The sequence below is a fragment of the Gymnoscopelus microlampas genome, assembly GCF_963454915.1.
Source record: "Gymnoscopelus microlampas genome assembly, chromosome: 2".
NCBI lineage: Eukaryota > Metazoa > Chordata > Actinopteri > Myctophiformes > Myctophidae > Gymnoscopelus > Gymnoscopelus microlampas.
In genome coordinates, this window is record NC_139939.1 from 59,608,106 (window position 1) to 59,623,018 (window position 14,913).

General features: G+C 45.8%; 1 protein-coding gene across 1 annotated transcript in view; it reads left to right on the forward strand.

Moving 5' to 3' along the window:
* The window catches only part of LOC311056069 (voltage-dependent T-type calcium channel subunit alpha-1H-like), a gene marked incomplete at its 3' end in the record, with an annotated part of 190,479 nt that overhangs the window by 72,337 nt on the left and 103,229 nt on the right, over positions 1-14,913 (forward strand). Inside the window, exon 13 of the mRNA XM_084072438.1 lies at positions 124-241. Coding sequence (XP_083928564.1) covers positions 124-241 — 118 coding nt within the window. The remainder of the gene's footprint in view (positions 1-123; positions 242-14,913) is intronic.

Genomic DNA, 14,913 nt, shown 5'->3' on the forward strand with positions numbered 1-14,913 from the left:
GTGTGTGTGTGTGTGTGTGTGTGTGTGTGTGTGTGTGTGTGTGTGTGTGTGTGTGTGTGTGTGTGTGTGTGTGTGTGTGTGTGTGTGTGTGTGTGTGTGTGTGTGTGTGTGTGTGTGTTGCAGCATCCTGGGCATGCATCTGTTCGGCTGTAAGTTCGGTCTGCGTCAGGACAGCGGAGACACTCTGCCTGACAGGAAGAACTTTGACTCCCTGCTCTGGGCCACCGTCACTGTGTTCCAGGTCTGTCACACACACACACACACACACACACACACACACACACACACACACACACACACACACACACACACACACACACACGATGGTTGATCATATAGGTTTGAGGTCCTTTTGTTGTGCTTTGAGGCAGGCAGGTTGATGACCATGTCAGACAATTCTCAGACTGCCCTGGGAGTGACTCATATCTGGCATAGAGAGGCGGGTTCAACATCTCCGGAGAGAGAATGCGTGTGATGATCCCAATGGTTCACCGATCTGTCCGTCAGCCCCCCCTGCACGCACATACAATCTATAGAGTGTAGTGTAGTGTCTCAGTAAACTAGGATCACAGGTAAACAATGAACCTACTATATACTATCAAAATAATAATCTGTACATTGAAACGTTAGGATACCCAGGTGAACAACGAACATAGCATCAGTTAGCAGCTGTCAGTTGAAGCCAACATGCTCTGGCTGTGTGCCGGTGGAAATTAAATGAAATCGATAGAGTGCTGCAACTACTAAAAATAGAAAAGGATCAATGGTGGGATCGATCAAGGAATCATGCCGATTAGGGAATCAAAATGGATAAAAATAAAGAACGATCTCCATTCCTAACACACACACACACACACACACACACACACACACACACACACACACACACACACACACACACACACACACACACACACACACACACACACACACACACACCCACACACACACACACACACACACACACACACACACGGTTTGTATTACAATACTTGTGAGGACATCCAAATTTTAGGTCGGCATTGAAAATAACTGAAAAGTAGCCAAAACATTGCAGATATACAAAGATCGTCTATTTTACGGCATGTGACATCGCCACACAAGTTAAGTATAAAACAGGGAAAAACTCTAACCCTAAACCTGACCTCTAAATGTCTGATCCTAACTCTAACCCCAACCTAGCTCTTGTCCATAGCGTTAGAAGGAGTTCTCCTTAATGCTATGGTACTTTAGCTCTGGTCCATAGCGTTAGGAGGAGTTCTCCCTAACGCTATGGTACTTTAGCTCTGGTCCATAGCATTAGAAGGAGTTCTCGGATCCAGTTTAATAGGGCAGTGAAAGGAACAGCTCCTTCCTACCTCCGGGCTATGGTTGATGCCTACACCCCTACACAGTGTCCCCACTAGGGGAAGTAGGCTTTCAACATCTTAAAACCGTCTTTGTTTTGGTGAGTAGCGAAAGTGTGTATTCTTTATTTTTACTAAAGACGAGAGGTAAAACTTGCACACACAATCTGTTAGTCGGTTTAGTACCACCTTGATAAAAAATGTAACTTTAATTTGTTGCTTAAACTTATGTATTCACTCATTGATTCACCAAAATCTGTTTTAACCCATTAAGACCTGGAACTGTGTCATTTTTAGATTTGAGCTAAAAAGCATTATTTTACACTTTGGGCTATTCAAAAATAGCAGATCTACAAGCTCGTAGCGCGGCACCGAGTGCCGCGCTACGAGCTTGTAGATCTGCTATTTTTGAAAAATCATGAAAATGTGTGCAAATCTTTGAATATATATATGTTTAAAGCGAACATTTTTAACTCAAATCGTTGCTTCTGGGGGTCCCTGGAACAAAATATTTTGATGGGGGTCCGCGGCCAAATACATATCATTTTGGGGGTCCTTGACATGAAAAAGATTGAGCACCACTGATATAGAAACACACGTTTTTCAGAAAACTGTTGAGATTTAGGAGACATGTAGAATCGGCTTCAGGTCTCAATGGGTTAAAACCGTCTTTGTTTTGGTGAGTAGCAAAAGTGTATTCTTTATTTTTTACTAAAGACGAGAGGTAAAACTTGCACACACAATCCGTTAGTCGGTTTAGTACCACCTTGATAAAAAAAAATGTAACTTTAATTTGTTGCTTAAACTTATGTATTCACTCATTGATTCACCAAAATCTGTTTTAATTGAAAAACCGTAAACCTGACCAGGGGGTAGCGCAGCAACGGCTGGAAAGTCCCATAGCCTTATGGAGAACTCCTTCTAACGCTATGGACCAGAGCCTTTTCCTCATTGTAAACATTATCTCTAAAAATCCCTTTATAGCGATAAAACTAAACAAAATGTCTGCTGAGGAACCAGGAAATGTGTCCTCACAACTTCTGTTTCTCACAATACACACTTTAGGAGATTTGGTCCTCACAAGTATAGTAGGCTAGTACACAGACAGACAGACAGACAGACAGACAGACAGACAGGTTATTGCAGGTTATTGCTAAACTGTATCGTGACTCTCTCTCTCTCTCTCCAGTGTGTTAACCCATTCAATCCAGCATCTGTGTCATTTTAGATTTCTTTGGGCTATTTAAAAATAGCAGATCTACAAGCTCATGTTGTGCCGCGCTATGAGCTTGTAGATCTGCTATTTTTGAAAAATGTAGAAACATTTTTGCAAATCTCTATATATTTTTTTAAAGCGAACATTTGTATTTCAAATCTTTGCTTCTTGGGGGGTCCCCTGGAACAAAACATTTTGAGATGGGGGTCCACGGGCCAAATACATATCTAAAAATGTTTTCTAAATCCTAACAGTATGTTGCTATATCAGTGGTGCTCCAACGTGTCAACGACCCCCAACAATGACATGTATTCGTCCGCGGACCCCCATCTCTAAATATGTTGTTTCAGGGAAGAAGCACAGATCGGAAAGACACATTTTCCACGATGAAACAAAAAAAAGAATAGCAGATCTACAAGCTCATAGCGCGGCACTCGGTGCCGCGCTATGAGCTTGTAGATCTGCTATTCTTTTAAAAGCCAAAGAAATCTAAAAATGTCACAGTATATGCGTTCCCGTTCTTAACGGGTTAATGATGCTCTGTGTCTCCGTGCGGTTTGAGTCCTCCTAACGTTGAAGTGTCAGCAGATAGGCTGTGTGTGTGTGTGTGTGTGTGTGTGTGTGTGTGTGTGTGTGTGTGTGTGTGTGTGTGTGTGTGTGTGTGTGTGTGTGTGTGTGTGTGTGTGTGTGTGTGTGTGTGTGTGTGTGTGTGTGTGTGTGTGTGTGTGTGTGTGTGTGTGTGTGTGTGTGTGTGTGTGTCATCAGTAGATAGGCTCACAGCAGGGTGCTGGAGTATGCATGAAACACCCAGCACTCCCAGGGGAGAGGGTCTCACACACTCACTTATATCCATGCCAGCTGGGAAACCTGGTATGTCCAACAACCGCTACTATTCAGGAAACGTTAAAAAAAAATCACACCCTGTGTGAAGGTAGTGGCGCCTTTGATACATTTTGTCATCGATATGTGTTTATAGCCATGTGTCACGTGAAGCTTGACCAATCACTTTGTTGACGGGTCTGACCAATCAGAACGTTGACGGGTCTGACCAATCAGAACGTTGATGGGTCTGACCAATCAGAACGTTGACGGTGAACACGGACAAAGTCAGGTATAGAGCAGGATCCGCTCTATACCTAAAGGTATAGAGCGGCTAGCGCCGCTAAAAATAGAACCTGTCCAAAGGATGGTAGTTATTATCAGTGTTGGAAAAAGGTACAAAAGGCATAAAGACCACAACGTTAGAAGTACTCTGTTACAAGTAAACTCTGGACCATCGTACACACTTTCACTTACACATTATTTGAGAAATAGCGAAAACAGCTGATCTACAAGCTCCTACAAGCGTGTGAGCTTGTAGATCAGCTATTTTCGCTGCTGTTGTATGACAAAGTAAGGCCTAACCCTAACCCATTTCATGAAAAAGATGAAATGAAATGAAAAAAAAGGCTGAAATCCTGGAGAAGCGAGGTTTCCTTCCACAGCACTGTGACAGTGATGAACGAGCAGAGAGAATCCTCATGAGTATCATGAGAACAAACCAGCACCGGCACCATTACAATATTTCATATTAAAATGTGCAGCCGAGAGAACACGGGAGTCTGTCTCCGTTGCGATGCTCTTATAGACCCCTGGGACGTGGATCGTTGTACTGATTCCAGTACTTACCGCACGACTTGTCTTTACAAACTTTACAAGACAATCTTAGCCAATCAGGATGGAACATGAAAAGATCGGACAGATCCGTCTTCATCACATGACTATAGGGACACTGTGTACTGAATTGCGAGATGTTCGGGAAAAAATCTGTAGGAGTAATATGAAGGAAAAAAAAGCCTCCTGGTGGCGCTATAGTAGGCCGATGTGGAAAAAGTTGGGGCACAGTTTCACATCAATCGGGCCAACGGTGCCGGAGATGAGCTGTACACACGCACGCACGCACGCACGCACGCACGCACGCACGCACGCACGCTGTTATGGCCTGACGAAAATAGAAGAAATTGAAACACTCCTAATTTCTACTACCCTCGTTAGTTTCAGCAAAACCTATAAACCCTATGAATTTAAACCCCATAAGTACAGCAGTGCCGTTGCACCCCAGATAGCGCGTGCCCCGCGCCGAGAAGTTCTCAGACCAATTGTAGCTGTGAAACTATTTACCTCTCAGCACTGGAAACACACTCTGAAATGCCTATTTCTATTTATAGTGGCTTCTGTTGCATATTTTCTCACTCACCCAAGTGTCCGCTGATAAGATCAAACGGCTCGTATGAAGAAATCCTCTTAAAACTTCTCTCATAGAAAAGGGTTTTTATTTAACACTCAAGCTAATACAGGCTTTTAGCAATAATACAAATATATGTATGAAAAGGCAGAATTTCTGATAAGACAGACAACAGACCCCTAAGCTCTATCTCCTCATTTCCTAAATCTAAGGTGCCTGGCACAGGCAGAAAAATATCCCCAAATTCAACTTAATTCAACCAAGATACGGGCAATGCCATGAATTCTTGTTTGAATGTTAAATCTGGATAATATTCCTCAATTCCTGCGAACTAAAGGCTACCTAAGATTAGGCGTCCAAGCAATCGGTAATGCTAGGAGCTGACAAAATTCTCTGTTTATTCAACCAGATTATGGGCAATGCCAAGGTCCCAGTTGAATACAGCAGAATTCACTATCGCTCCCCGCAACCTCGTTGCAGTGTGGCCGCCAAAAGGAACTAATCAGAGAGAGCTAAAAATGGGAGAAGTTCCGCGCAAGGCTATGTCCGTCGCCCCGTAAAAGGCACAAACAAGTGACACCTCACAAAAGCTTCTCTACCAAACCCCCCCAGAACAGAGATATACAGCAGTATTTATACAATTCTGGCTCCATCCCACACACCAAATAAGGGATCGCCTCCCTCCGGATTAGATCATTTCAGTAGCTGAACCTTATATGGTGCTGGTTAGATTATTTCAATAGGAAAAACCTAATATGGTTTTTCCCTCTAGCAGTTAACACATTTCAGCTGTTGCCATAGCCATTTAGGTCACGTGAGCAAAAGTATAGTTTTTAGCAAGTCATTGCGAAAGAGGAAGTTGTGGCTGTGGTGTGACGGCTGGTATCAAGGAGCAGAGTTGGTGTCCACAGCAACAGTGAGTTGATTGGTGCTCCAACGCCTACGTTGACGCCCCCCGCGCTTGTTCCTCTTCCTCATCAGAGCGTGTTGGTTGGCAAGGTCACCCAGCTGCCGCGGGGTCAACAAAGGCCGCGGATTGACAAGGCCATATCTTAGCCCTACCATGTCACCCTCTCTTGGCCTTGGCTGAACCTCGGCCCCGTCCCTGGACCTCTCCACGTTGTAGTCAGGCCCCTCTGGATGCCCCAGGAAGGTAACTCCCCAAAGCTTCCTCACATGGAACTGGGTGTCCAGGCGAGGAGTCAGGGCCACCAAGCACATCATCTCAGCTTCCTTATCCTGGGGAGTACGCCACAGCATGCACCAGGGCCCTTCTGGATGGTCATAAATCATGGCAGTGACAGGTGCAGCTCCCTGTGGCATGTCCCACTCACCATCATCCCGAAAGCGGGGTTCGTATGAATGTTGGGCCCACAAGGTGGAGCCTGCTATCCATTCACCTAACTCATGACCCTTGGGATGGAACATCACAGACCCTCGGGGAATTTCACCTACACTCCCCCAAGCTGCTTTCAGCCATACCCGCGGGCCCTCCTTCAACTGACTTTCGGAAAGGGAACCCCCATCAGGGGTATATAAAATCATGGGTTTAGCCGGGACCGGAATTCGGGTCCTCCTGCTTACAATATTTTCCCCAATTGAATGTTGGCCAGGATTCGGGTTAGGACTGGGGTTTGGACTGGGGTTTGGACCTGAGTTTGGACTTGGGTTTGGAATTGAGTTTGGACTTGGGTTTGGAATTGGGTTTGGAATTGGGTTTGGGCCTTGGATAGAGCTCCTACCCACAGGCACCACTCGCAGACTCTCTCTGGCCTCCCCCAGAACTTGAGCAGGCCCATTAGCTACCGTGGGACCCGCCTCATCAGATCTGGTGGTACGTGAGGCCAGGACCACAAGGGGAAGTGACGGCTCAGCAATGCCCTCCCCCGGTGGATCTGTGCTCCTGGGTCCAAATAGGTCAAACATGTCCTCCCCCAGGGCGTACAGATCCACCCGGTCCTCCTCATGTGCCATCTCGGGTTCTGGAGTTGACACGACCCAACTGACTGAGTCTGAGTCCGGAGTCAAAAGATTTAACTCCCGAACTGCTGGACCCTGTAACATGAAACAAATGATAATCTATTTTATTCTATTATCGTATAATGTTTTACCAATTATTATTATTATTATTATTTTTTTGTTTTGTTTTGTTTTATTATTATTATTATTTATTTATTTTCTTATCCATGAGCTTGGTCACGGGCCACAATCCTGTCATGGCTGCACATGATCACCTTTCCGACTCTGGTCTGCCTCCCTTTTAAAAAGGCTAAAACTAAGCCCTCTGTTAGCAGGGGGATAAGAGCAGAAATCAGATCAAAAAGGCTCAGAATCTTGAGTGATATCATTAGTGCTGTTATTAACCAATATACGACAGTGGCCCGCACCATTTCCCTCTTACGAGGCCCCGGTCTTAGAGATAACACCAGCACGGCTAGGTAAGCCAGTAGTGCATCCATAAGCAGAGCCTCGCCCACCATCATAGCCAGCAGCCAGGCAACACAATGGAAAAATACATGCACCATTTGTCCCACCAGCATGCACAGGGCTATGACATACAAAGTTGGTGTCCACCATTTAAGATGGGTGTCTAGACTTCCCATACCAACCCAAATAAGCCCCAGACCGTGCGATCGTTCACACATTATCATTCTGAGGATTGTCAGACAACACCCCAGAAATAGCAATAGCCCAAAGTGTACACGATCGCATCGTTTCCTAGGCAGAACTACTGTAAACAGTATTAAGGCCATAATGATTAACTCATCAGGGCACAGGCAATAGTTACCGTGCCACACAATGAGTCTACCAGAATAGCACTTGAAAGCTCTCTTTGAACAGGAAACCACACTCACCAGCGCATTCCCCGTGTCTTGGGTCATCGCAGCTGTGTCATAGTCAAATGTGGTTGAGTTGTCACCGTTCATGGTCGCCTATCAGTCCTGTTCTACCAAGTGCAGTAATTTGCTCGGAGTGCCTTAATGATGCTGTCCCATACATATATATACATATGTTACAGCATCACACCTCACAAGCAAACTCGCCCTCTTTTAGTTTTTCCTCTTTTTTTTTTTTTTTTTTTTTTTTTTGAAAGGTCATCATACAGTCAAACCTGCGTGAACTCCTCCAAGAGTTTGTTTTTGACCATTTCCATATACCATCATCGTTGCTTGTTATGTCCGCCCCGATGTAAAGGCAGCAAATTGACCTTTTGACCGTGCTTTGCACGTCTCCGTGCAGCAGCTGCCTGTGAAGAGACCACAGGTTTCCTGCCTACACAGATAAGGCGTAGGGTGCAACATAGCAACTTCCCTAAACCCCTGAATATGTGTGACAACCCTTTTAAAAATGTCCCCAGTAAACCTGCTGTTTGTAAGAGACCCAGCAGTATAAACAGGCCGATTAAAATCAAGGGCACAATTAAAATTTTCAACCAGGGCCATGCAACATCCCATATTCCATCTGTAATAATATTTGAGGCCTCCTTTACCCCTCGTACGACAGTTTGAACACCATTTGAAACCCCTTTTCCTATCGCCTTTATGTACAGATTGGCTCTTTTTACCCAGTCATTTTTTGTTAGACCCATAAGTAACCATCTATCGGCTAGGGATCCCCTTAGGGCAAATGAACAGTTACCTTTCTCCCAATGAGTGTATGAGGTTAAGTTCACAGGAAACACATGATCTAATCTGTGATTTAGGGCCTGTATGTCGGGCAACCGCATACCATCTCCGTGTGTAGCAATGTCATTACAAAACACTCGTGAGATCCAGGCCGTACGGGATATCAAATAATCATTTAGTGGCATATAATCTCGGTCTCCTCTTACTCTCTCACCCGGGGTTATCCAGACTCGAAGTTCCTGCCACGTTACGTATGGGGTCCCTCCAAAAATCCATTCTAGCCCTGAACGACGCCTTTCTTGCTGTAGAGTTACAAAATGAGGAAAGGACAGCGCTATCGGGGCTAGAGGAAATGAAGTTCCATCACCATACCGTGGTTCAGACCTGGTTGGCCACCACCGCCGCAAGCTGGGATTCCCGGGGGTTCCGTCTGCCCAACCCAATTCCACTGCATTTGTTACCCGTGATTTTCCCAATTTAGTCAGGACCCTACGGGTCAAGTGCCTGTCATTTAAATAATCTAGTGACGCACGATAGCCATCATTATAAAAATGATCCTTATCATAGCAGTATTTTTGACTATATGCAGTGCAATAACTCCTTTCATAATATCCAAATTTAACCAATCCCTCATAACCGTAAAAAGCCTCTACTGGATTAGTGGTTGGTTGATAGGCCAATTTGAGCTCGAATCTTATTAGTCCATCTTTGAATGGGAGCTCACCAGTGAAATTTTTACTTGTAACTAGGGGTGGTGGTATGGCCATTTCCTTTTGAGTTCCTATTTTCTTCCTTTTTGGGCCACTTTCATACATGCCTGCGGTATTATAGGCCAAATCAGGGTCTGCGTGCACAAAACTTCCCCCAGCCAATGCGAGAAAATGCCCTGTGAGCATAGCTGCAAATTGGGCCTGTACAAATATCTTTATTTTATCCTCCTCAGTCTGTGATGATTTATGCCAGCAATGAACTATCCATTCTGTCTCACGTATTGTGAGCCCGAGTCCGGATGAGGACATTTCCCAATTTGTGCGTCTTAATATGTACCTGGGTGAAATTTGGTATATAAACGGACACTTTAGATTGTCTTTACACTGGGGATCGATCCTTAGGCCAAAAGGAGCCAAACCGGTGCTAGTATAATTTTTTGTAGCACCTGAAATGGTATGGGTTATGCACTTATGCAAATCATGAATGATGTTAGTGGCTTTCATAATTTCCACTTCTATCCCAGATCCAAGCACAGGAGCATGGAAATAGTGGTATACTTGTTTACCAAGGGTGATGTTTTTTAACCAGGGCAACCCAGGTGGGTAACTGGACAGATGATAATCAATAGGGGTTTTGAACAATGTCCAGTTAAACCATTTATCAGTGGTATAAGGCCGGTGACATTCAACCTTGCCCTCACCTGGGTCCACAGAACACGAATTGTAGGTCATTTCTCCTGCCATTATTTTATGGTGGAGCCTCTCGGGCACCGGCATTTCCTCTACCGGTTCCGGATCAAAATTTACATTGGCACCAAATACAAAATTTACTAATTGCAAACGGTGTCCGTCTGGATTTCGGGGATAGAACTCAAAGGTCGTCAAGTCTCGTGCGGCTGTATAATTTTGCGTCTCAGACTCTCGACTCACTAGGTCCATCTCCCCCGTAACCCAGATCCCCTTACTCTGCCTAAAAGTGCAATTCGCTATCCAGGTCCACTTTGTCCAGTCAGCATAATCACTCCCACTGGGAGTCATCCACTTGTTTCGTGTGATGAACCGAGCACACGTCACATTTCGTGTCGGTGCCTTTTCCCAGTAGGAGAACAACTGAATCAAGTGAGTTTCATTTAACATGGTACGGTGTGTCTTCCAATTGTATGCCATGTTATCCCAAAATCTAAGTTGGGAAACAGTCCACCAATTTGAGTCACAATCGGAACCATTTAACTGAAGGCCGGTAGCATTAATTGCACAGAATAAATCACACGCTGTTTTTAGGTCATTTTTGTCTATTTGTTTTAGACCACAAAAACAACGGTCAGGTTTGGGGGAATCATTTAAACCAGTTGCCCTTGCATGCATCCAAAGATCCAACCGGTACTGGACATGATTCACCTCCCTTAAGTTATCTGCACATGGTTTGTTTATGGCATTGCAATTTGCGAGTCCAGACGCACATGGTATTTGTGCAACTGCGAGCAGAAATGCCTCTTCAGCTGCTATATGCGTCTCAGTTAAAAATTCTCCTATTTGGTGATACAAAATTGAGGGTGGATAGAGTAACTGATAGATAATTACAGTCGTTATTATGGTCAGGAAAGCTAACGGCATGCACTTAAATATTGCACCCGTATTCTTTCGAACCTTGTGCTTCCAACTCAGTCTCTTAGTGTCAGGTGACGCTTTTACCGGGGTTAGGGCATCCTCTAGGACGCTAACCTCTGTCCCCTCCGGCTCCATCCCTCTCTCGTCACCTGCAGACCAGAGACAGCACAGCCATTATTTTAACTATAAATAAACAAATGGAAGACGAAAAAGATATATATATATACATATATATACATATATATATATATATATATACACATATACATTTACAGCCGTTTTCGCAGTTTTGCAAACCACGCCAAAGCCGAGGATCTGATCCGTGCCGGTTCAACTATTGTCACCCTGGTCTTGGGAATTGCTCCCGGCAGTGGACCCAGATCCTCGACTGATGGTTGCATACAAACCACTCCCTTTATGGACGGCCGGTCCTTGTCTCCCGTAAGGCATTCCCGGCTGGCCCACTTGACACAAACCCGAACCCGATGAGCGGGGCTCTTGTCCAGGGCCATAGCCGTGAGCAACCGAGTTCCCGCACGTGCTCCGGTCAATGCCTGTATCTTGACTGTAAAAACCTTTGTGTACAGTTCTATGGCATTGGAGCTCCAGGGCGAGGCCTCGGTGTGCCAATCCAATTCGGGCCCTTTAGGTCTCTGATTTGGCCCAAATGGAGAAGCTCTTTCCCACGGGCTCACATTACCTGGAGTATGCCAAACTGTCAGTATTAAATTAGCCATGTCAAGCACAAAACCCTTCTTTGAGTCTTGCGTCAACACCTCAGGGAATAATAGCTGGCCATCCTCCCCCGGGCAAACTAGGAACACCTCACTGCCTTGTTCAAAATTACCTCGTTCCGGATATTCCCCCCAGACCGGATATGCACCTTGTATAGCGATATCCATTACACTGGTATCGGGAGACCAAAGGGAACAGGTAGATCCGAACCTTAAAGCCCCGCTGGGTGTTCGAGTTGGCGGTCCAGTACGCTGACCTTCCACAGCCAACCATCCCGGCCCTCTTTCCAAATAAAGGCCGGAGACAACCCCCACATCTTTAGCATGGGCTGAGCACGTGAATAAGCCCACCCCATTTTTTCCATGACCAGCCTGACAGTTGCAGCTCGCTATCTGCTGCACAGTCATGGCCGGGTAGCTTGCCAAATTTACCCTTAGTCCATATTCCACATAGCATGTCCCACAGAGTAAAACACGGCAGCCGCCTGGACCCTCCCTAAAAGGCACTTCCTGTCCCCAGTATCTAGTGGGATTCTGAACAGTGTGGACCACCGGTTTATCACCAGCTTGTCCCAGCCACTCAACTTTACAAATTTTGTTCCGGCAACATGCGCATGTTCCTGGCGTATATATACGCCACACCAGTTTAGACATGCGTGGGGACTGTAGGTAGCCTAATTTAGCCATCCTGACAAACTCTAGACTTGTAGCAATATATGGGGGCCTACTACAAGTTTTTTCCCCTTTCCCGTTACCCCTGGTCAGGCAAACAACTAAACGTACGTTTGCCATCCGCAGCGGATAAGGTAAAGGATCGTCCAGATGGACACCACCCGTCGCCATGGTTTTACTCAACCCTCCTGATTTGTGAAGGGTGGACGGGTCCCAATTTTTCTAGAATAACCAAATTGGTATCTGTGATGTACGCTACCACGTCCTTACCTTCACAATGCTCGGCAACTGCGCCTTGATCAGGAGTTATCCGCCTGCGACCAACCCACACCACATCCCCCACTGTGAAAGGAAGAGGAACCGGTGCGGTCAGCCCAGGTTTCGGTGGGTTGAGCTTTGGCAACCTAAGATGGGCATGCAAAAGGACCAAATTACTAGGGGTGTCCCAGTCGGATTGTGCATTACGCAATATCCACGACTTAGCCATCCCCACAGCCCGTTCAGCACAGCCATTGGTACTGGCGATATATGGTAAGGACCACACCGTCTGAACGGCTGCAGTTTCTAATAATGTCAGGACATCTTTATTTTTGAAATGGGATGCATTATCCATGCGTAGGGATTCCGCGTCCGGACATTCAATCAACCAGTCGGACAGAGCCCTAGCTATGGACTTACCGGTTGCAGCCCTCAATGGCCACACCTTTTTCCAACTAGATCCGTTGTCTGCCGTTACCAGAAAATACCTGTTACCTGCCTTAGTTCTCTCGCACAATGGTCCGGCTATATCTGCACTGAAATGTTTACCTATTTCTTCGCAAACAATAGCCCGGTCTACCGTCCGGGTTTTCTTAAAACCTCCCGCAGCTGCGCACCTCTCGCAAGCCTTTCTGATCTTTTGGACCGTTTTAACGGGAGACTTTGTTCTGATATTATTCTCATCCAGAAATATCTTTACACGTCGGGCACCCACATGCCCTAGTCCTGTGTGGATCTTAGTAAGGAGATTCCATTCCTCACTCTCAGGGACCGCTATGATCCCTCCGTCCTCCTGCCACTCGGCAGGAGTCAAAACAGCAAAATGCTGTATCTTAAACCTGTCAGACCGATCCTGAGCTAACGCATCTACCTCACGGTTGCCATTCGCGGTGTACGTGTCATCCTCAGTATGGGCCTCTACCTTTACATATTCTGTATAAAGGTTGGCTGAATTTTGGAAAATGAGTCGCCAAAGATTGCCATGAGCCAACTCCTGACCCTTGACATTAGTGTAACCTCGACCATCCCATACATCTAGCTCCTCATTTCCACCTTTGAAACAATAGTCACTGTCTGTAACTATCATCAAGGCTTTGCATTTGGTTTTGTTTGCCGCAATAATTCCTTCCAGAATCGAACACACCTCCGACGCCTGGGCCGAACCATTTATGTAACCTGAACGGGACCTTACCACCTTATTTCCCCGTTTCAGGATAAATGCCCATTTTGAATACTCGCCATCCTCAACACGCTTGCTCCCGTCTGTGAACAATGTGTGTGTGGTGGGTTGCCTAAGTTTTGGTTTCCTAGTTGTCACTTTTGGGGGACGTGTGCCATACTGTACAAATGCAATGTCTGGGTCATGCATCATCATGGACCATTTAGACCACCTACAGCCCATCGCCTTCGCTCCAACCAACGTCTCCTTTGTCAGCAGGGACAGGGACGGGTAAGGCGAGCGTATTATTATTTTCTGGCCCATACACATGATCTTAAAAGCGGGGAGGTGGGGAAAAAGGAGTGCTAACGCCCTCTCTTCCTCGCCATACTTGAGCTCGGTGTCCGAATAGGCTTTTGACAAGAACAAGCACGGTTTGTCCGAGCTTTCATTCCTTAGCTCTAAAGTACCTCCTAACTCGCCCGACCAGACGTAAACCTCAAGATTCTTCTCTGGTTCTCTTTTTTCCAGAGGCCTAGCAGTCAGCACCACCCTTTTCAACTCGTGCCAGGCTTCCACCATTTCAGTGGGCATAGAGAAAGCCTCAGTACACCCCTTTTTTAGGAATCGACCTTTCCATTTATGTAGTGGAGCAGAACAGAGTGCATACCCAGGAGTGTGATTAGAAACATATTCCCCTTTGCCTAAAAAGGACGCTAACTCCCCTAGAGTTCCCGGGACCGAGCTGGTGGCAATACCATCTAAATATTCTCTGGGGACAGCCTTACCTTCCGGGGTGATATCAAAACCAAGAAATTTTTGTTTATACTGACCAATCTCGCACTTTTTCAAGCTCACTTTCAATCCTGCTTGAGCAAGTCTTAATAAGACTTCCTCGAGGACCGATAGGTGCTCTAATTCTGTGTCGGAGGTCCAGTATATGTCGTCTACATAGCAGATTACGGGAAGCCCCTGAAGGATCCTTTCCATTGCGGACTGGCATATATTTGGAGCCGATGAAAAACCCATAGGTAAAACCTGCCAACAATATGATCGCGTCAGCCCATCAGTCCCCCTCCAAGTGAAGGATGTTTTGGGCTGTGAGTCCGGTGACAATGGAACTGACCAGAAGGCATTTGCCAAATCAAGTGAGGTTTTGAACTTTTTGTTGGGCAAGGTCCTACTGGTCTTAGCTACATTGAACATGGTGCGAGCGTCAACATGGGAACGTAAATTTAATTCCACCAAGTTATGCACTAATCTCCAGGAGCCGTCCCCCTTCGCGATCCCTAAAATCGGAAGATTTGTCGGGGGGTTTACAATTTCTCTGATTATCCCCAAAGCCAATAGCTCCTTTATT